Raw genomic sequence first — 22,244 nt, 5'->3', positions numbered from 1 at the left:
AATTTTAAAATATATAACACTAAATTTTAAAAATATATTTTTTATACTATAATTTAAAATCTTTAAATATAATTAATAAAATTTAAAAGTAAATTATAAAAGTTTTATAGAAAGATACTATTATATTAATATTGTGTCCTTTTGAATAATTTTAACACTTTAAAAGCACAAAAATTTGACTGCTTCTGCTTTTGGCTTCTATTTGTACTTCTGTTTTTGGCTTCTCCTTGTACTTCTGCTTTTGACTTCTACTTATTTTTTAAGTCAATCCAAACGAGCCCTAAGTAATTTAGGTCCCGCTCGAATGACTTTTGGCAAGAGTTTTTGGCTTCTGCTTCTAGAAAAAACACAAGCACTTTTCATTTGAAATTATTATTTTATCCTTAATAATAAAATAATATATACAATAATATAATACTATAATACTACTATAATATAAAAACAATTAATTTATATTTATATTATATTTTAATAAAAATTAAATTATTATTTTTAATTTATATATTATATTTTAATTAAAATTTAAAATTAAAATTAAAATACCAAATTTAAATAGGAGCATATAAACTTTTTGATTATACTAAAATTATTAATATAATTTATAAAATTTTAAAATACAAATAATTTAATAATGGATTATAAATTTTATTTGTAATTTATATATTATTCTTAAATTTAAATTTTAAAATATATTAATTAAATTTTAAAAATATTTTTTATACTATAATTTAAAATCTTTAAATATAATTAATAAAATTTAAAAATAAATTATAAAAATTTTATAGAAAAATACTATTATATTAGCATAGTATCTTTTTGAGTAATTTTAACAATTTAAAAGCACCAAACAGTTTTTTTTATAAAAGCTGTTTTTATAGAGATTCATCAAATACAAAATCAAACTGATTTTGGTTTTGGCTTCTGCTTATTTTTTAAGTTAATCCAAACGGACCCTTAATTAAAATAAAAAAAATTATAAATTATAAATTTTAAAATGTATAATTGTATTAAAAAAAATTACAAATTATGTAAGACAAACAAAAATAAAAATAATAAACAAATTAAGTGGCACATATGAGCAATTTAGAACAATTTGTTAGAGCATCTCCAATGGGGCTGCATTTTTGTTGTTGCACCCCATATATGGAGTTCTTTCTCCAACTATGCACCAATTGTGACACAAAAAATGATGCTTGTTGTAACACTATTTTAAGGCGTTGTATGTATTCTATTTTTTTATATAATTATTTTTATATTAATTATTTTATTATTTTTTCATTTTTGTTTTAAAATATATCAATTGTAGATATAAAAGGTGATTTAAAATAATATATAAAATAGAATGTTTGAATAATATTCTTTTTGAAGTAAAAAAAATAGAATTGTAAATTGAAGTAAGAATACTGTATCAACTATATTTTAAAAATTAAAATTGTATAAATAGAGTTTGTGAGTTCGATATGACCTTATATTGTATCGTGTATATGTAAAAGAATAAAACAAAAAAATTATAAGCAAAAAGTCCAAAAATTTTTAGAACCTTCCAAATTAAATTTAAATAAGAATCAGTGAAATACAAAAGTGAATATAAAATAGAACAAACATGACCGTACGAGTAGAAGTTAGGCAGAGTGGTCTGTGATTGGAAGAGAGGCAGCAAAAGACAGGTCAAAATTTTAAATATAAAAAGTATTTGAGGGCGGGCGGGAGAGCGATGGAATTCAATAAAAAACTAAAAAACAAACCATTTTCGGGTGGGCCCTATAGTAAGATGAGGGTCGGGTCGGGTCGGGTCTGGTCTACTAATGAATGCGAGTCAAAAAAGTAACATAGCCCTCTATTTTTGAAGTTAGAAGAAACTTGTTCGTATAAAAACTACCATTCATTTCTATATCATTGACTGACTACTTTCTCTCTCTCTCTCTCTCTCTCTCTATATCAGCTTCTCTTCTACCTATTTCAATTTCAGTTTGCAGGTGGTGGATTTGAGAAGTAAATTTCGAAGTAGTGCTCTGATTTGATTTTGATTTTGTTGTTTGTGGATTTTGATTTTGATTTTGATTTTGATGAATTGAGATTTGAGTGTGGTGTTGAAAGAAAGAAGGTTAAAAATGGGAATGAGCAAAAGGATAAATCGGATAATTACCGGTCCATTGCCGCGGTGCTTTAACGGCGGCGTGTCCTGCGTGCATCTCCGGCGGGAGGGGGAAGGCGAGCACGACTTGACGATAAAGCTGATTAAATCGGACGGCGGAGTCGAGATCTACGACCGTCCGGTGAAAGCTAGGGAGTTAATGGAGGAGTTCCCCAAGCACATGGTGTGCCGCTCCGATTGCTTCTACATCGGCCAGAAAACGCCGGCGCTTTCTCACCACGACCGCCTCCAGCCAGGTCACTACTACTTCCTCCTTCCGGCGAACTTCTTCCAGTCCGCCCTAACCTTCGCCTCCTTCATCCGCTATCGATCGGCGCTGGCGATTCGGCCGCCGTTCGAGGTGGAGAAGACCGCGTCGGGGAGCCTGCGAATCAAGGTGACCGACGAGATGATTCGCCACCATCTCAAGGAGGAGGAGACGGAGGCGCGGAGGTTGATTCGAGTGTGCACGACGCCGCAGCTGCGGAAAGAGTACGAGCAGCTGGTAGGGCAGCGCTTCCATTGGAAGCCCACGCTGGACTCCATTTCAGAGAAGAAGAAGAGCATTCAACAGCAGCAGCAGCACAAAAGCTTGAGGAAGACGAAATCCTCATTGAAATGAAATGAAATCAAATGACAATGCAATTAATCCACCACACTATTCATCATACATAATATATACAGTAGTGTAGTTGCACCATTTCAATACTTTTTTTTTTGGCAGTTAGGAAGAACAACTATACAGTGAATTAATTAATTGTACAGTGAAGTGAAGAATCGTCACAATTTTGTTCATCTACCCTCTCCTTGCTTATGTTTTCAAACTTATTTCACCAAAATTTCTCTATAATATTCACATTAACACTTATTTGTTTTTTTAATTCTAACATAGTAAACTAAAAAAATTATTATTATTATTATTATTATTATTATTATACAATTTCATTTTCAAGACATACCAACTTCCAACGTTTGGAAAGTATATCTAAACACACTCCCATCCCATCCCATCCAAGTTTCATCAAAATTCAAGCCTATTACTTTATTGTACAAATTGCATAAGATGCTTTTATAATTTAACAACAATATATTAAACAACTTACATTTGATTTATTGTATAAAATTCTTTTATTTTTCTTTTCAATGACAAGAACCTACAATTGGTATTTTTTGAACGTACAGCTGATAATAAATCTACCCACCACATATGTGCATAATATATAAATATAACAATTTTTTAATCCAAATTAAAATAACTAAAAACCATACATATGTTAGATGAATAACTTATAAATTGAATGTTCCGATAAAAATACTACTCATTAATAAAAAACAAAAGAACTATCATAGATCATTCTACTAGCACTATAAAATTGTATGTAATAAATAATAATAATAATAAAAATTCTTTGTAAATATTAATGGAAATACAAGGTAGGACTCAATTCACCCAAAGTTATATTTAATAAAAATTCTAGTGTGGTGTGGTTTGGTGATAGCGAAAAAGGTAAGATAATCAAATGGTACAAGCAAGCAAAGCAAAGCAGGCAAGGGTAAAGGATGGGTGAGTAGGGCAAAATTAAAAATAATACTCTCTTCATCTAGTTTTTATTGTCCTTACACGAATTTTTAAGTAAATATTAACAAATTTGTACTTAATAGTATAGTAGATATTAAAAATAGTAAATAAATAGAGAGTAAAAAAATAAAATAATAATTATTGGATGCCCAGATAAAAAAATAAAATATTAATTTATAAATGAAGGGAGTATTTATCAATGATACTGTATCTGTATGTAACATGGAATACCAACAAGGAAAGATGCCAAAAGAGCAGTCAAACACAAACTCAAACACAGTCAGCCATTTCTGGATCTATTCAAACTTACACATTCCTTTCCCACGTGCGGTGCGGTGCGGTGCCGTGCCGTGCCCGTGCCTTCTCTCTCTTGCCCACTAATACTAATAAAAATACTACTACTACTACTACTATTACTACTATTTATATTTATTGCTACATCCGGTCAAATGCTTTCATACCCTTCTTATCTTTTTCTTCCCACGTTTTTGACCCAAAATAATAATTTGCATAGCTGCAGTACACTATAGTAGTATATTAATATAATCCAAATAAATGTATAAACCGAAGATACCATCCAACCTACCCAATACACTACGACTGGAGCGGAGCACATATAAAATAAAATAAAATAAAACAAATACATGATAATAATAATAATAATAATCTCTTAAGCAAATATGTCATGGTAATTGATTAACATTTAATAAGCGACGGAACATTTGTTCTATAGACCACACTCGTCAACAACTCATCCATCCATCACAATAAGAGGGCGAGTGAGATTGAGCATAAGAAATAACTTAGCTTAGATTGATTGCAGCATTTTCATATATGTAGTAATTGTGTGAATTAATCCCAAACCGTATTGTTCAACGAGGAAGACGATGCCTGATAACGCCACGTGCCTCGTCCAACTCGAAGTTGGCGCTGGAAAACTCGCTGCTGCTGAAGAACGGTTTCAGATCACTGATCCCGTAGTCGAGTGCCTGCAATGGCCGACAGTGTATCGTATTACATATATCAAATTGAGTATTCAATACAGATGGCAACCAAAGGCATTAATACCTTGCTTTGGAGCTCCTCCACCTTTACATCGACGTAAGGGAGATTTGCAGCTGCGGATCCTGTCACAATTTCTTCCAAGTGCAAGGCTTCCTTCACAAGAATACGGAGGAGGTGCAGTACGATTGCATTGAAATCCTTCTTGAATATCATGTATTTCTTGAAGCTCTGCAATGAGAATAAATTGTGTTCAAAATGCTTGCAAGACCGTGATCAGTAGAGTAAAATCTTACCTTCTGTAAAGCTTTCTGTACGCCAAACTTTTGAGTTGAGATGAATGAATCCAGCAGTACTCGGATGGCCATGTCGACATCCTCCTGAGTAACATGGTGTCTCAGGTGCATTCTTGCATGGGCTTCCGACATGCGTATCATGGATTCAATGTGTCTCACTGCAATCGGAACCCCTTGTCCGTGCTGCAAATGTAAAAACAAAACCACAACTGTTGATAGTGCGCACATCCACAAACTATGCTATGCTGTGTCAAATTTGAGGCTTACAGATGATTCTCTTCGCAATTCAGCGTACACTTGTGTAAGCTTGTCTAAATCTGCATCATGCAACCGTGGAAACACATTCATCTTGGCGTAGGTGATGTACTTCTTTAGCAGCTCTTGAGGTATTATCTGCAGAAGATGCTGCAAGTGTTAATCTAAACTAGAACAATCTCAAGCGAATAAATTCATTCTGACAGAAGCTGCGGCAACAGAGAACGTGAACATATATCCTCCTATGTCAAAAAAAGGGAAACTCGGGTAAATGCTTTCAAAATCTGCTAGACCTCAGAATCAGTTTGTACTGCAGAAGCTGGATTGTCATCCTGTGAGCTGTTTACAGGCCTATTGTCCAAATTGACACCTTTAGGCTGTGATTTGAAGTGGCTGTCTACTACAAATTGAGCCAGCATTTCATCAGTTACTGGATCGACCACATCCTGCACGCCATAATATAATCTCTAGTTATCAACTGCTAGAACTCAGACAGCAGAAGCATCATTAAAGTAGTAAAGAATTAATTAGCAAACCTTGACTACACAGAGGATATCAAATCGGGAAATGATTGGATCCGTCAATTCCACATTCTGTGAAAATGTCTTGGATGAGTCATATCTGCAACGAATATTGCCAGATCAAACCGATAATAAGAGGGGCTCTGAGAAACAGATAAACATGGACCGATGGACAAATTCATAAGAATAAATGCATGTGTATAAACTAATATTCTTGTCAATTGAACCAAAAAAATGTTACGTATCTCTGTAGATTTGAATATACAATTAGAGTGAAATTAGCAGGAAGGGTATAAGATAATAGATTAGCATGAAATTTGTAGACAACTGATGCATAACCTTTTAGTCTAATTAGGCTGGAACTGGAGAATAAAATTATCAATTGCAATGCAAAATGTAAGGACTCAGAGGTCCGATTTCCAACTAAAAAATATCAGCTTAATTTGAGTTTTGCATACCTTCCTCCAATAGGATTTGCTGCAGCAATTACAGAACAACGAGCCTGGAGAGATGTAACTATCCCAGCTTTAGATATGCTAATACTCTGCTGTTCCATTGCTTCATGAATGCTCACCCTGAATAATCATGTTGGCAGCAAGGATGTCAACAAATACTCACGTATTCATAGCTGATGTTTCGATACCATACCATACCTGTCCTGATCATTCATTTTATCAAACTCATCAATAAGACATATGCCTCTATCAGCTAGAACAAGAGCCCCTCCTTCCAGGGTCCACTCCCGGGTGACTGGATCCTTGTGAACTGCTGCTGTCAAACCAACTGCAGAAGCTCCTTTACCTGTGGTGTAAACAGCTCTTTGGCCGGTCTTTTCAACATACCTAATATGTTGTCAACAAGGTTAGTCTATTTAGTAGTGTACCATTCCTTCTACTGATACAATAAAGATAAATCTTACTTAAGGAATTGAGATTTGGCTGTGCCAGGATCACCAAGCAGGAGTACATTTATGTCACCACGTAATCGATGTTTCCCTTCAACATTTTTCTCTTGGCCACCAAACATAGCTAGAGCTACCGCAGTTTTTATGTCTTCATGACCATAAATTGATGGAGCTATGGATTTGACAATCTGAATAACAAAGCATAGCATAAGGAAACTAGTGGATCTACAAGACCAATCTTCTGTAACAATGCATTAGCACGTTAAACTTACTCTTTCTCCAATTCTAGGGTCTTTTGCCAACTTTTCAATTTCTGCTTTGTCCTCTTGGGTGAGTTTGTAAACAGAAAACAGGTCCTGTTTCTTGGTGATGTAGTTGGCTTCTATCACCGTAGCAAAGACAGGAAATCCATTTTTGGTATTCAAAGACAAGTCAAAGTTGTTGGTATATATTCCAGTCACTTCCTGGATTTCAAATTACATTAATCAACACAGAGGATGAAAAATTCAGGTATGACAGAAAAACAAGGTAGTCAGATACATACAATCTCTTCTCCTGGCCTGGCACAATCGATGAGATCGTTTAAAAGTATAACTTCCTTGTATCTAGGAAGTCGGCCTGCAGGAACAACACCAGGGCTTTCTTGGAGAGTAAGTTTCTGATAGTTCCTATATATTGTCTGCCACAACGAAAGAGAAGAAATCAATGCAGCTTATTTCGAAAGCATTTAATATATATGTATACATATGTGTGTGTGTGTGCGTATATTTTTCTAAATTGTGGTTATCCACCTGTTCAATGTTAACAGTGAAAGGCCCTCTTGATTGACAATCTGGACAAGAACCAACTTTCACTTCTGAGTAGGAATTCTGAAAAAATGGCCCCAAAATTGCTCCACATTTATTACAATCATATTTAACTTGCTGCAACTGCGGAAAGACTCCAGATCGCCGAGTCACAACTCCACCAATTCGAATCAGTGTGTTCAAATGTATCTGCCTACAGATAATTACAAGCAAATCTCAGATGCCATTAAAATGTGAAAATCACATTGCATAATTTGAGGGAAATATACCTAATGTTGCGTATCTGATCATAGACAGGTAGGTTGGTAATGCGGACATAGATTTTATGCTGAATTTTCCTGTAATTAGGATGCAAATCATAAACAATCTTGTTGACAACTTCTTCCATAACCTCAAGTACAGAATGTGGAGCATCTGCAAGCCAGATGGCAATGTTCGGGTGGACGTAGATGAATTGTTTGTAATCAATCTCTAGGCTGCACTTGTTAACTGCAGGAAAAAGATAACAACTTTATAAAAGAACAAACTCTTCTAACCAAACTGAAGGTTCCAAGTCAAAATATTATGTGTAAGTTAGTTTCTTACACAAGACCATTTCGTTGATCTGTCTTAGATATTCAAAGTCCCCATGGTCACTCTTCGGGTTCACATAGGTGAGCAAGAACTTTTTGAATTTCTTGGCAATGAATCGCCTCACTTCATCCCTGGTGACCCACTCTCGTAGGGTTCCAAGAACTGTATACATCTCATAGTCACCATCATCATTCTCTTCCTCCTACAATAATAGGGCTTGTCAACAAACTAATAAATTGCACTAATCGTGCTATGAATCGCAAAATTTGTTTCCAACATCCGGCGAAAAATGGTTTAAACCAAGGGAAACACATACATCAAAAGGATCGTCATCTGTCTGATCAGTCATGGGGGCGTCATCAACAGAGTTCCCCTGTTGTGATCTACCAGGTGAACTTTGGATTCCATCAGTATCATTTGGAGTACCCTGGGGCCTGTAGTCAGCTCTTACTCTTTTTGATGGCCTGACGCTGTCATCATCTGTGTCTGCAATCATACAGTTTTCAACAATCCTAGTCAGCATTCCCATAATGATCGAAACTTTTTTGCCTATGGACACATCTACTGAAACATTCCAGAGTAACATCTAAAATTGGGGAAATCTGTTCGTTAATTATCAGTATGCCATAATTCAAAGAAAATTGCTTAATTCAAACTGTAGAGACGTATTAGACATAATTAGACCTACAGTGGTAAATAAAAAGCTCGAAAAATGAGGAGACCTTGATCGTGAAGAAGCTGAGGAAGCTTGCGGGTAGAGGCACGAGCTTCCCGGTTCTCAAGTTCGATCTCAGCAGCTCTTCTGTCCGCCATAATCTGACTTAAATCCCTCTCATCCTCGACTGAATCGTCAAGCCCTACGGCCTCGTACTGATCCTGCTCGCCCATTCTCCGATAATCACTACAAAAACCATACAATCATCCATCAATCTTCTATGCTTATGAAAAAATGCCAGTCTGGTAGCAACATCTTCGTATTGAAAAGCAATACACCAAATTAAATGAAAACTGACTCCATAAAATTGTCGTTGAAAAGGTCCTCCCCGTCGTCTTCTTCCTCGTTAACGTTGTCCTCCTCCGGTTCGTCTCTGATGATCTCAGGATCCACAGACGCTTCATCATCGTCTTCGTCGTCAGTATAATTCTGGCTGGTGTTGAATGGCAACTGGTCCGTGTTGAATCCAACGGACGACGGAGAATCCGGGGTAGACGGTGGCCCCCCATTTCCAGCAGCAGCAGCATCCGCACCACCGGATCTGGACGAGTCCTCATCCCCTGCCATTAACGCTCCCTACAGACCTCCCCAAATTGCTTGCACGATGCGGTTGACAGATTCGCCGGAGGGAGAAGAAACCTCTAATTAGGGCACACCCGAATAAGAATTATTCGCTACATAACCATAGCTTTGGCGGGAAATCTTCCCGCCAAAAGTGAAGTTGGCCAAGCGGCCCACGGCCCAATCACAAGCTTCCGGACCATTTAAAAATGGGTCAAAAAAATTCGTACAATATATATTAAAGACTAAGGTCATATTTGCTTCCAATAATAATAATAATAATAATAATAATCATCGGTGTATTTCTTTTTAATTGGATTTTTGTGTTTTTCTTTTTTTTTTCTTTTCTTAAATTTTTTATATATATTTTGTTACGTACGAAATTTAGAATTAGGTTAAAAGCCCAAGGTAAAAAGAAGAATGGGCCTGGCAACAGGGTTGATTGAACTGGCTGAAGGACACTGTGAGGAAATCAAGGAAAATAGATTTATTTCTAACGGAAGGACCTCAGGTCGGAAGGATCTCAGGTCGGTAGGTCCTCAGGTCGGTAGGTCCTCAAGACGGAAGGTCCTCAAGACGGAAGGTCCTCAAGACGGAAGGTCCTCAGGGCGGAAAGACCTCAGGTCGGAAGGATCTCAGGTCGGTAGGTCCTCAAGACGGAAGGACCTCAAGTCGGAAGGTCTTCAGGTCGGGAGTTCCTCAAGACGGAAAGTCATCAGGACGGAAGGTCTTTAGGTCGGTAGGTCCTCAAGACGGAAAGTCATCAGGACGGGAAGTCCGCAGGTCGGGAGGCTTTCAGGTCGGGAAAAGGAAGAAAGTTAAGATCTCAAGAATTGATCCAAATCCAGACCGAAGTCGGGCAGACGCGGAGGTCTGTTAAGAGGAAGGTCGGGCAAGGAAGAGGTACGGACAGATGCGGAGGTCTTCGGTCGAAGACGGAGGGCGGCTGATGCGGAGGTCGGCCCAAGCGAGGTCGGGCGAAGAAGCAGGTCGGGCGAAGGACGAAGTCGGGCCAAAAGAGCGGAAGGTCTGTGGTCGGTTCAAAGAGTGAAATATAAGGATAATTTTGGTCTGCTGAGGACACGTGTCAGCATGAAAGGGGTTGGAGGACGGTTGGGAAGGAGACGTTGTAACCGTTCGGGTGACGGTTTTCAGTACGGTTTCCCAGAGAATATTTAAAGGTTTGAATCATCATTTGGCAAGGGATCTTCAATCAACTTCAACAAAGCAAAGTCAGATTTGGGGATCACCACTTTAAATTTCAGTCTTTTATTTTCCAGTTTATTTTCTGTACGTTACAGTGTTTAGAGATTCCTAATCTCAGGCACTAATTAATCAAGTTTAAGGATATTTTCTATATCTTTGAATTTTACTTTATTTTTGTTGAAAAATTACATCAACAAATTGGCGACCACAGTGGGAGCAAGACAAAATTGCTCATTCCAATTCCGGCGATAATTTCATACGTCTTAGATCCGGCCGAATCATCGGAAGGGTTATGGCAGGTTCACAACCGCAATCATCTTCGGCACCGGTGGGAGAATCCGTTCCACCACCCATTGTGCCAAATGCCGGGGAAATCCCACAACCACCAACTGATTGGTGGTCTTATGTTCAACAAATGAACAACCAGCATACTTTGGTTATGCAGAATCTGTTGCGTGAGCAACAAACGAACATGTTGCGTGAGCAACAGAGTCTAATGCAGAATTTGATAGATCAAGCACTGTCAAGGGTGAGTCTTCAAACCACTCAAACGCCACCAGGAGTGTCCCCGTCCAGACCACAGGCAAATTTCGCAGGGCCATCATTCGTGGATAGTACATTCCCAAGTGCCACAAATCCCAACCGAATGGATAGGGGAAAATCTCCTTTGACTTTTCCCAACAATGTTCCATTGGGACCAAGGGTTACCAATATGCAGCCGAGCAATACAAGGGAGGACAGGCCTGAAGGATATATACATGATCCTATTCATATTCCTGTGCAGGATCCGTTCCATGTTCCTGATCATCAACGCTTTCATGTAGATCCTGACGAGATTGCACATATATTAAGGGATCAGTATGGATTAACTCCTCAGATGGCTAACCGCCCTGCATATCAGAGACCTTTCCCAGAAAGGATCATTAATGAATACCCTCTCCCAAGGAATTTTCGACCACCCGACTTTCATGCATTCTCAGGGGAGGACGGATCTTCCACCATAGAACATGTTGGTCGGTTCACAGCACAATTAGGAGAAGTTGGCAATAACCCTTTTCATAAGTTACAGCTGTTTGGTTTATCTCTTACTAGAACGGCGTTTTCGTGGTTTGTAAGTTTGCCTCCAGGACAAATTCAGACATGGGAAGGACTGGAGATGGCATTTCACGCTAGATTCTTTAATCCTTTACCAGTTGTTTCTTTAACTGATTTACTTGAATTGAGACAGTATCCAGAAGAAACTGCTTCACAGTTTATAGAAAGGGTGCGATTGATGAAGGGACGATGTCCTACGGTAATCAGTGAGAAAGAGATGACCAATTTAGTGGTCCGGAATATGCATACTCGTTTTAGAAAGGCACTCACTGCCCTGGATGTTGAGGACTTGGCAAGTCTTGCATCCAAGGCAGGACGTCTAGAGTCTTTGTTCAGAGAGGAAGATCAGCATAACAGGCGTAATAGAGGCCAACATATGGCGAGTATGGGAACAGAAACATGTGACTTTGATTTTAATCAGTCAGAAGAGATGGCAGCCGAAATCCTTTCTGGAAAACCGTATGTATGTCCTAAATTGAAGCCAGTACCAGGATCTGAAGGAAAGGAGCAACCGACCTTTGATAGTTCGAAAGCTGATGAAATCTTTGATATCCTACTGACTGATGGGCAGATCCGTATTCCAAAGGGCCAAAGACTTGCCACTAAAGAAGAAATCAAAGGGAGACCATATTGTAAGTGGCATAATTCTTTCACACACACTACAAGTCAGTGTACTCATTTTAGGAAGGAAATTCAAAAGGCCATCAAGACAGGTCGGCTCAAATACATCACTCTAGGTGTAGACCAGCAACCGTTTCCGAATGTAACAACGGCAATGGTTGACATCCAACCAAGTTCGGAAACAAGGAAAAGTTCGGCCAACGATGGACAAAAAGGGGAACGAAACCAGCCAAGCCCCGAAACAAAAAAAGGAAGTCGGCCAAACAGCAGCCGACCAGAAGAACGGCTCAAAGTTTGTGAGAAGCCAGTTGCTGAAAAGTGGGACCATCCAGATGGTTCTTTTAATGTGGAGGTGAAAGAAAAGGTTTTGGTACGTGAGCACCCGACCAGAAAAACAGGGTCGGTCGGGAGCAATTGGGCTCGAAATAAAAAGCCTTTACCAGTTGATATAGACCCTCGTTTCCCGGGTATGAATCGTACACAGATTCGCAATGCCAAACGCAGGTATGCTGCAAAGTATGGGAAAAGAGGTCCTTCAGCAAAACAATTAACCGACGAACAAAAAGCAGCCGACCACTTGGCAGGAGATCAGTCCATTCGGGTCTTTACAGAACAAACGACCCACGAGCAGGGAGTAGCCATTCAGTCTCCAGGTGGTCGGTCCAGTCGGGTCTGGTCAGAAAAGCAACCGAATGACGGATTAGGCGCTTCCGACCATACCAAAAGAAGTTCGTCGGGACAGGGGAAAGGTAAAGGAGTGGCAGATGAAATAATTAAAGGTTTTAGATGCCAACATTGTGAACGAATCAACATCAATCCATCTCTGGAAGAATTCCGTATTGAATCTTTGACGGTTCAACCTCAATCTCGGGATAAGACAAAGGAAGAAGTGGTAACTACAGAGGAAAGTTCAAGATCTGTTAAATCTCGTCTGGGACCACGAATCCCTTGTCGAATGACAGAGATTAATCAGATGAGTGATGAACCGACGTGGGCGAGTCTGGTAGATGAAACTATGGACGAACCATTATGGGCATTCTTGGCAGATGGTGAATTAGAGGAGACAGAGGGGGCAAAGACCTCAGATTCCGACCCTCATTCGGAAACACCTTCGATTGTGTTTCCTCCTATTCCAGAGGGTGCGATCTCTCATTTGAAACCTCTGTATGTTAATGCTCACATTTGTGGGAAACCAATCACTAAGGTTTTCGTGGATAATGGAGCAGTCTTTAACGTTATGCCATTGAAGACCCTCAAGAAGTTAGGGAAAGGAATTCATGATCTGTCTCCTGTGGAATTCGAAATGACAAGTTTTACAGGGGCTGACTAAGCCTGAAGGCATGATGGTTGCCACAATCGAGGTCGGACCAAAGAAGATCTCCACTGTTTTCTTTATTGTGGACGCAGATACTACATACTCTCTCTTGCTGGGAAGAGACTGGATTCATGCCTCTCAATGTGTGCCTTCAACCCTGCATCAACAATTAATGTTGTGGGAAGGAAATCAGGTCTTCAAAATGGAAGCGAATGATAATCCATTCGATGTAACAGAACAAGTTGAAGAGTCAGTGTTTTATTCCAGTCAGGTGGCTCCGATGTCTCAGTTGTACATGGCCAGGGAATACCCAATCAAGGGTTATAAAGTCACTGGCCAGAACTCGATGTTCTATTAAAAGAACACCTTTATTGTATGGCTCATGATAAAGCCACACCCATTCCCGTATAATTTGTTTGTAATGGAAGATACAAGCTTAGAAGTATGTAGTTCTCTTATTAATAAGTTCTATTTAAAGCAATTATTACATAAAGCAGAAAATAGTAAAGAGATTCTTGATGTTCACCTCCAAGAAGACGAACAATTTCGTTGGCCTGATTTATTGGAGAAAACAGAACCAACAGCTTCATCACAAGACCCATTATTGGAGTTTAATTTAGGAACCGAATTGGTTCCAAAAGTGATCAGGTTAAGTGGTTATTTGTCTAAAGAGCAACAAACAATGATGCTCGAAGTTATTAGAAACAACATTGATTGTTTAGCATGGGATTATTCAGAGATGCCTGGTTTGACAAGAAGTCTAATAGAGCATCGATTGCCTATTAAAGAAGGTTGTAAACCTTACAAACAACCTCCAAGGCGAATGAGCCCGGACCTAATGCCTCAAATCAAGGAAGAAATCCAAAAACTTCTCAAAGTGGGTTTTATTCAGCCTTGCCGTTATGCGGAGTGGCTGGCTAATATTGTGCCAGTGGTCAAGAAAAATGGTAAGATTAGGATATGCATCGATTTCAGGGGTTTGAATCTAGCTACCCCTAAGGATGAATATGTGATGCCTATGGCCGACATGTTGATAGATGCAGCAGCAGGGCATAAAATCCTTAGTCTGATGGATGGTTATGCAGGTTATAACCAAATATTTCTGGCAGAGGAAGACATTCCTAAGACAGCATTCAGATGCCCAGGGGCTTTAGGTATTTATGAATGGACAGTCATGCCATTCGGGTTAAAGAATGCAGGGGCAACTTACCAAAGAGCCATGAATTCAATCTTTCATGATTTAATTGGCAGATCTATGGAAGTGTATATTGATGATGTTATTGTTAAATCTGCCAGTTTTGATGAACATTTGAGAAATCTTGAAGAGGCATTTGAAAGAATGAAGAAGTACAATTTAAAGATGAATCCAACCAAATGTGCCTTTGGAATATCAGCCAGGAGCTTTTTAGGATTTTTAGTTCATGAGAGAGGAATTGAAATCGATGCCAATAAGGCTAAAGCCATTCTTGATAGTCGGCCACCCAAGACGATTAAAGAAATCCAGAGTCTTTTGGGTAAGGTGAATTATTTGAGGCGTTTCATTTCTAATGCTGCTGGCAAGGTCAGACCCATCACTAAATTGTTGAAAGCTGGAAAAAATGCTTTCGAATGGGGTCCCGATCAACAAATGGCTTTAGATGCTATCAAGCAGGCATTGGTTCACCCTCCAGTCTTGATGCCTCCTAAACAAGGTCGGCCACTCAAACTTTATTTGGCAAATACATATGAAGTGGTTAGCTGTTTATTGGCACAAGATGGTGATGACGGGAAGGAAAGGGCAATCTACTATCTCAGTAAAACCCTTACAGGACCAGAACTGAATTACACTATGCCAGAAAAAATGTGTTATTCATTGGTCTTCGCTTGTACTAAACTCGAGCATTATTTGCTGCCCAGAAGAATTGAGGTCATATCAAAGGTGGATCTCATCAAATTAATTTTGCAGAGACCTACTATGAAGGGCAGACTTATGAAGTGGGCCATCAAATTGGCTCCTTTTGATCTTCAACATTCCCCGCTGAGGGCAATCAAGGGACAAGCAGTAGCCGACTTCTTAGCAGAATTTTCACAAGTCGGGTATTCTCTTTGTGATAGCGTCCGACCACTTGGTCGTTCATCATATTTGGATAATCTACAGGTCGGATGTGTGCCATATATAAGTACCAGAACATGGTTGATGTTCTTTGATGGTTCTACCTCTGGAAACAAATCAGGGGCAGGGGTCTTTTTGCAAGGACCTGATGGTCAAAAGATCAACTTACAATTACGATTGGAAGCCATGACCCATAATTCGGCAGAATATGAGGCTTTAATTTTGGGTCTGGAGGCTTTAATAGCCAGGAAGGTCCAGTCTGTAATCATAAGAGGGGATTCTCAACTAGTAATCAACCAGGTAAACAACCAATATGTTTGCAATTACCCTCATCTTCGCAGATACAGGGACATTGTGGGTCGGTTACTGACGAAAATCTCAGAAGTAATAATTGAGTTCATTCCGAGGAAAGAAAACCAACGTGCCGATGAGTTGGCTCAAAGGGCCTGTAAAGGAATTCTGGAGGATATGTGGTCGGAGGTCAAGTCAGGCATAGAAGAAAAGACAGACCCAATATGTGACCGAATGGTCGGGCAAGAGATGGTCGGACAGGAGCCCGACTGCGAAGTTACGGTCGGGCAAGAGACGGTCGGACAGGAGCCCGACTGCGAAGTTACGGTCGGGCAAGAGACGGTCGGACAGGAGCCCGACTGCGAGGCTGTCGGGCAGGAGACGGTCGGTCAGGAGCCCGATTGCGAAGTTATTATCGGACAGACTGCGAGGCTGTCGGGCAGGAGACGGTCGGTCAGGAGCCCGATTGCGAAGTTATTATCGGACAGAAGTCCGATGGCGAAACAGTGCCCGATTGGAGAACAGAGCTTATCCTGTATTTACAGAATCCTGGTGCGAGTGTTTCAATTGCGACACGATTGAAGGCTTTACGTTTTCAATTGATAAATGGAATTTTGTACAAGAGATCATTTGAAGGTTTACTTTTGAAATGCTTGGGATTTAAAGAAGCTCTAGAAGTGATGACAGAAGTACATGGTGGGATATGCGGAGCTCATCGAGCAGGTCTGAATATGAGATGGGCCATTCATCGTTTGGGGTTTTTCTGGCCAAAGATTTTTGAAGATTGCATACAGTTTGCCAAGGGCTGTCAGGAATGTCAAAGACATGGAAACTTAAACCATTTGCCAGTAACCGAATTGCAATTCTTGGCAAAACCATGGCCTTTTAAATCATGGGCTATGGATATTATTGGTAAGATACATCCTGCTTCATCGAAACATCATTGTTTCATATTGGTCGCGACTGACTACTTTACCAAATGGGTAGAAGCAGTTGCTTTGAAAAATGTGGATCAGAAAGAAGTGATAGACTTCGTTTTGAACCAAATTATTTACAGATATGGTATTCCTCAGTCTATAACAACCGACCAAGGCCTGGTTTTCACAGGGGAAAAGTTCTCTAGTTTCTTGGCAGAATTCGGGGTTCGATTACATCATTCGTCACCTTATTATCCCCAAGCCAATGGACAAGCGGAAGCAGCAAATAAGATTATTATTGGGATTATAAAGAAGATGGTGGAAGGGAACCCAAGAAAGTGGCATTTGTTATTGTCTCAGGCTTTGTGGGCACATAGGAATACCAGAAATACGGCAACAGGGTTCTCACCTTACCAACTCACGTTTGGCCAAGATGCTGTTTTACCAGCCGAAATCCGAGTATCATCTGGCCGAACAGAATTTACTGATAGTGATCTTACAGAGGAATACCAACAACTTATGTTGCAGCAGTTAGAAGATTTGGATGTTAACCGACTCCATGCAATAGAGCGAAGTGTGAAACAGAGTGAAATCAGAGCAAAGAGTTATGGAAAGAAAGTTCTTCACAGGACATTCCAAAAAGGAGATTTAGTCTGGAAGACCATTCTTCCTACATATAAGAAAACTGACCAATTGGGAAAATGGTCACCGAATTGGGAAGGACCATACATTGTTCAAAAAGATATTGGAAATGGCGCGTTCATTATTGTAAATCATGAAGGTAGAAGAGTACATGATTGTATTAATGCTAAATATCTGAAGAGGTATTATCCTGCCTTTTCAGATAACAAAACTGCCTGAAGTAAAATATTATTCTCAGAACCCGTTTGTGGGGTTCGAACCTATTTAAAGGTTCAGTTCGGTTAGTCATCGTGTAGTTGTGGGAAATTTTCTGCCTCTGAATCAGACTTTTCATCCCAGTGAGTGGATATTAGCTCTGGTTCTTCTTCAATAAGATCTTCCAAATCTGGTCGGTACCTTTCCCATTGGCTTTGCATTTCGTCTAAATCTTGATTGGTACGTGCTTGCATGTCTGTTATGGCTTGATGTTCACGATCAACAATAGTCCGTAGTCTTGAAAAGACTTTTCGTTGATTGGAAAAGATGTTATCCCAACCAAGATCTGGAAGTATAGTTGCTGCGTGATTTTCTATCATTTCCATGTGGTGATGGAGATCAGGAATGCGGCTAAGGATGTCACGAAGAGGTTCATACCCCTCAATGACTTTTTCCATCAGGCGGATGACGCGATGAATGGTTCTTCTTCCTCGTTGGGAGAATCGGAATTTGAAGTCTAGTTGCTTGAGTATATGTAACAAGTCTTCTGCATGGCCTCCAATAGGGTGATTACCCACAAAGAAGGGTTGAAGAACACCCTGCCAGTTGTTTGATGGAACATAAGGTCGGTCATTCGCCATGTTTGTTAACACGTCAAGTGTTTTGATTTTTCAAAATATGCCTTGGAATGTGTTTCTTGAAATGTGAGAAACAATATTCTTTTAAAGAAGGAGTTTGTTTCGATTCCTACAAAGTTGGGAATTGAAAGGTGATCCTTGTTTTGAGAAGAAAGAAAAAATGGATTACTAAGTCAAGTATTGTTACAAAGGGGAAAGTATTACAACAATGCCCCTAGGGCAGTTTTTATATGGGTCCATTTGATTTCATCCCTGGATAGCCTTCTGGTATTGGCAGCCGTCTGATATCTTATGATGAATTGGGATCGGGCTTGGGTTTTCAGTTCTTGATCCAATTCAGCCTCATTTTTGGTATACTTCTCAAGCAGACGCTGTTCATTGATAATTTGCTTATCCAGGGTAGACTGTTCTTTCCTCAGCTCCCGCAATTCTGCCTCCTTTTTCTGAATGGCATCATCAACTAGAGCTTTTGTGCTAAGGAGACCACCCAGCCTTCCGGTAGTCTGCTGAAGAGATTCTCGAGTCTTAGCCAAAGAATTCTCCAGCGTTGTTTGATCGAAGTCGGGCTGGGGGGTTTCGGCTGACAGGAGTCCAATGACTAACACTTCAGTCTTGAGCTCTGTAAGTCTTTCCATCAGCCGATGCAGAATAGGGACGGCTGGCGATTCCGTTGGAGTGTAAAATAGAAGGCCACCAACCGTCTGAATGAGTTTGTCCAATAAGTCGGATCTCAATTCTGACAGGGGATGGTTAATGGCCTCAGTGAATATGGTTCGGGCCTCCGCCGGAACCGGAACAGTCGATAGGACAGCTAAGTCTGAAGGCCCCTGCAAGTCCTACAATGTCAATAAGTATTCCAAGAGAGGTGCAAATTTATTCTTATAAGATATGTGTTACCTCTGGGCGGACTGCTGTCAGTGAGGGGGGCAGCAATGAGGTCGGTCGAGTAGGGCGGACAGCTGGTATAACAGCAGCCGACTCGTCGGCTGCTGCAAATGGTCGCTGAGGTGCCGACCTGGGTCCCTATTGAAAGTAGTATGTAAAATAGTTAGTGTTTTCTGAAAGAGATATTGTGGCATGGATTGGTTCAATCTTACCAAATTCACAGAAGTCTCCGAATCGGATGAAGACACTTCTTCCATTTCTGGAGGTTGGGCTGCCACAGGTGGTTCTTCTGCCTGCCACTCGATTGCTAGAGGAAGTGCCGCTGCAGGCTGGGCGGCTGCAGGTTGGGCGGCTGCTTCTAGAGCCACTGCAGCCAGAATCTCTGGGGCACCTTCGATTTCGGGATCAGCAACATCAAGGATGTCGTTTTGAGGGTCAGCTTCGGCGAGGGCAGTTGGTCTTTCTTTTGACATGGATGAGTCTGATGCTATGTATGGCGGTCGACCCATCTGGGAAGTAGTTCCCTCGCTGTCAGAAGAGACCCCTGCTGCTGATCCGATGGGTGAAGGTGTCTGTGAAACAATCATGGAAATGTTGGTTGTTAAATATATCAGGGTTGATCATTAGAATCCTAAGTATGGCTGATGAGAGAACTTACTGGTTCTCTAGGTACTACTGGTAAAGATTGCCTCCTGGTCGGGTGCCTGACCCGACCGCTCTTCGGTGCAGGAGGAAGAGTTTGCCTCCTCGTCGGGTCCTCCGCCCGACTGCTCATTGGCAGATTGGTCTGGACCAAAGGCCCGGTTGAATGGTCGGCTGGGGCTGGCGTCGGTTGTGTGGTCGGTGCTGCCAAGGTCGGTTCTGGTGAATAATATGTGAAACAAAGTTAAGATATAGTGAATTGGTTCACGGTGTTAAGAAACATTACCAATTCGGGGTCGGGCCTTTGCTGACGTCCTATTTGTTCCAAGGTCTGCTAGTGTTTGCTGGTCGGTCCCCGAGGTCGGGGGCGTTGGCAGCTGGGACACTTTTCTTTTTCGCGTTGGAGCACTAGACCCGATCCCCGGGGCGGCTGTTTGTTGTTGAGTGCTAGAATGTCTAGCCGCCCCTAGAACCAATCCTTGGGGGGGAAGGAGTATGTTCAGCAACCGACCCTCATCAGGGGCGATCAGGGGCCATACAACCGACCACCATTCATTGAATGTTTCTACAGTCTCAGGGTTGGAGCGGAAAGGAATATAAGAATTGGAAGTTATATACGTGGTGAGCTGGGAGATATAAGAGGGGATTGAATTTGGTAGGACCCGTCGGTCAGGGCTTTGAAAAATTATATGTGGACACGCGACGGGTCCAGGGATACCTTGGCAACAGCCGAACTGGCGCACCACGAATTGAGGCTCATAATTAAAAGTGTAAAAGGTTTTCTGCCCCTTTTTATCAAGTTTTTTGCTACTAAAAAGAGACCTGGGTTTGAGGGCAACGTCCCAGGCAAAAGGATAAGTGGAATGAGGACAAGGCTCAGGAGTCGGAAGCGGATTTGGTACTGGAAAAGGCCAAAAATGGTCGGGAGCATAGCCCGCATACTTTTTATACATAGAAAATCGAGAGTTATTGCGGGTATCTGTTAAAACTGCGATTATTATTGGATCGGAAGATTGGAGTTTATTGCGTCCTGAGCAGAGTCGGTTAAGGGCTAATCCCAAATGTTTTTCCGTTGTTGGCATAGTGGGCGGAGATCCTAAGTTAAACGCGTTGGGGAAGTAAAGACGGAACCAAAGTTCTAAAAACCAAAAAGGACCCGATGCGGCAGTGTCTAATTTTCTACTATCATTATCTGTCAGACGAAGGCTAACCCTAGTAAGTCCTTCAAACAGATTGGCTAAAAACAGGGTGCCAAGGGAAAAGAATCGACCTGACGCGATATGAATGGCCAGGTCGAGATGAGAAGGAAGAACACATTTGGAAGGGGAAACAATGACGTACCTACAAAGCCAAAAAAGGATAAAGGCAGTATGCTCCCGGTCGGTCACAGGGGTCCCTGGAGCCCCTTGCTGGTCGGTTGCGAACTTTGTCCAACCCCATTCCTTCACACCTTGTAAAGACCACCCTGGATGGTTTTCTGATGGCTCCTGCCCATCTAGGGCTCCCATTACAGGGTCTTCACCCACGACTGGGAGATGCGCGATCATGGCCACGTCCATAAGAGTTGGACCAAAGGGGCCAGATGGTAGGAGGAAAGTCCCATTTTCCGCATTCCAGAAGGCAGACATGGCCAACAGCACCTTCTCATGCAGGTTGATAGGCATGGTGGACAGTAGTATGGCTTGGTCGATTTTTTGAGATCGCCATTGGGCCTGGAAGTGTTCTGCTACCCGTCGATACCAAGCGCGGTAAGGATCTTTTGGGTCTGTGAGATGGGTTTTGATGCTGTCTCGAATGCGAATTGCTTGGTAGTTAGGATTGTTGATAGCCAAGGAATTTCGGGATTCCAAAACTTCCCTCATCCGATTTGAGTCTTCAGGAGTAGTGCAGTATGGACGGATCGTCGGAGTTAGTACTTTCGAGGCTGAAAATGGGCCCTCCGGGAGGGTTCCGTCGAAAGGAAGGGCAGGAATGTATTGATTCGCCATAGTTAGAGTGTTTTGGGATTGTGATTCACAAAGGCTTGTATTGCGGAGAAGGAAGTCCAGGAGTATTGCAGTAACTGGTGCAGTTGCTAAGGGAATGTTTCAAGAAGGTAGTGATTTATGAACTTCCAAACATTGATTGTTAAATGGCGTTTGAAAGTCCCTTGGCGGCGGGCAAGTTGTTACGTACGAAATTTAGAATTAGGTTAAAAGCCCAAGGTAAAAAGAAGAATGGGCCTGGCAATAGGGTTGATTGAACTGGCTGAAGGACACTGTGAGGAAATCAAGGAAAATAGATTTATTTCTAACGGAAGGACCTCAGGTCGGAAGGATCTCAGGTCGGTAGGTCCTCAGGTCGGTAGGTCCTCAAGACG

General features: G+C 40.9%; 3 protein-coding genes across 3 annotated transcripts; 1 reads left to right on the top strand and 2 right to left on the bottom strand.

The window, feature by feature from the left end:
- The first annotated feature begins 1,888 nt into the window (after nt 1–1,888).
- On the top strand, nt 1,889–2,984 carry LOC127245486 (uncharacterized). The gene has a single exon (XM_051266405.1). It carries the CDS (start codon nt 2,112–2,114, stop codon nt 2,754–2,756), a length of 645 nt encoding a protein of 214 aa, XP_051122362.1. The 5' UTR covers nt 1,889–2,111; the 3' UTR covers nt 2,757–2,984.
- A 1,399-nt stretch (nt 2,985–4,383) lies between these two features.
- LOC127245689 (DNA replication licensing factor MCM2) lies at nt 4,384–9,452 on the bottom strand. The gene is made up of 17 exons (XM_051266702.1): nt 9,084–9,452; nt 8,793–8,971; nt 8,387–8,556; nt 8,083–8,272; nt 7,767–7,986; nt 7,483–7,690; nt 7,236–7,370; nt 6,964–7,155; nt 6,707–6,879; nt 6,441–6,629; nt 6,246–6,362; nt 5,803–5,887; nt 5,560–5,712; nt 5,279–5,404; nt 5,012–5,194; nt 4,782–4,946; nt 4,384–4,702 (listed from the first exon to the last, which is right to left on the bottom strand). Exons 1-17 carry the CDS (start codon nt 9,350–9,352, stop codon nt 4,586–4,588), a joined length of 2,871 nt encoding a protein of 956 aa, XP_051122659.1. The 5' UTR covers nt 9,353–9,452; the 3' UTR covers nt 4,384–4,585.
- Nucleotides 9,453–18,024: 8,572 nt separating this feature from the next.
- Nucleotides 18,025–19,517, bottom strand: LOC127245620 (uncharacterized). Its single transcript, XM_051266610.1, has 3 exons — nt 19,456–19,517; nt 19,256–19,381; nt 18,025–19,185 (listed from the first exon to the last, which is right to left on the bottom strand). The coding sequence occupies exons 1-3, from the start codon at nt 19,498–19,500 to the stop codon at nt 18,559–18,561; spliced, it is 798 nt and encodes a 265-aa protein (XP_051122567.1). The 5' UTR covers nt 19,501–19,517; the 3' UTR covers nt 18,025–18,558.
- Nucleotides 19,518–22,244: the final 2,727 nt, after the last annotated feature.

Source organism: Andrographis paniculata, unplaced genomic scaffold (genome assembly GCF_009805555.1).
Source record: "Andrographis paniculata isolate CXL003 unplaced genomic scaffold, ASM980555v1 Contig22END, whole genome shotgun sequence".
In the NCBI taxonomy this organism is placed as follows: Eukaryota; Viridiplantae; Streptophyta; class Magnoliopsida; order Lamiales; family Acanthaceae; genus Andrographis; species Andrographis paniculata.
The sequence above is the reverse complement of the archived record's forward strand: the minus strand, read 5'-3'. Positions and strand labels throughout refer to the sequence as shown.

Excerpts from the sequence above, each read along its gene's own strand:
- LOC127245486 (XM_051266405.1), top strand. The coding sequence starts at position 2,112 with ATGGGAATGAGCAAAAGGATAAATCGGATAATTACCGGTCCATTGCCG.
- LOC127245689 (XM_051266702.1), bottom strand. The coding sequence starts at position 9,352 with ATGGCAGGGGATGAGGACTCGTCCAGATCCGGTGGTGCGGATGCTGCT. Across the intron at positions 7,987-8,082 it reads GATCAACGAAATGGTCTTGT|TTAACAAGTGCAGCCTAGAG; the intron begins GTAAGAAACTAA and ends TTTTTCCTGCAG. Across the intron at positions 4,703-4,781 it reads TGGAGGAGCTCCAAAGCAAG|GCACTCGACTACGGGATCAG; the intron begins GTATTAATGCCT and ends CGGCCATTGCAG.
- LOC127245620 (XM_051266610.1), bottom strand. The coding sequence starts at position 19,500 with ATGGAAGAAGTGTCTTCATCCGATTCGGAGACTTCTGTGAATTTG. Across the intron at positions 19,382-19,455 it reads CGGAGACTTCTGTGAATTTG|GGACCCAGGTCGGCACCTCA; the intron begins GTAAGATTGAAC and ends TACTTTCAATAG. Across the intron at positions 19,186-19,255 it reads TGACAGCAGTCCGCCCAGAG|GGGCCTTCAGACTTAGCTGT; the intron begins GTAACACATATC and ends TAGGACTTGCAG.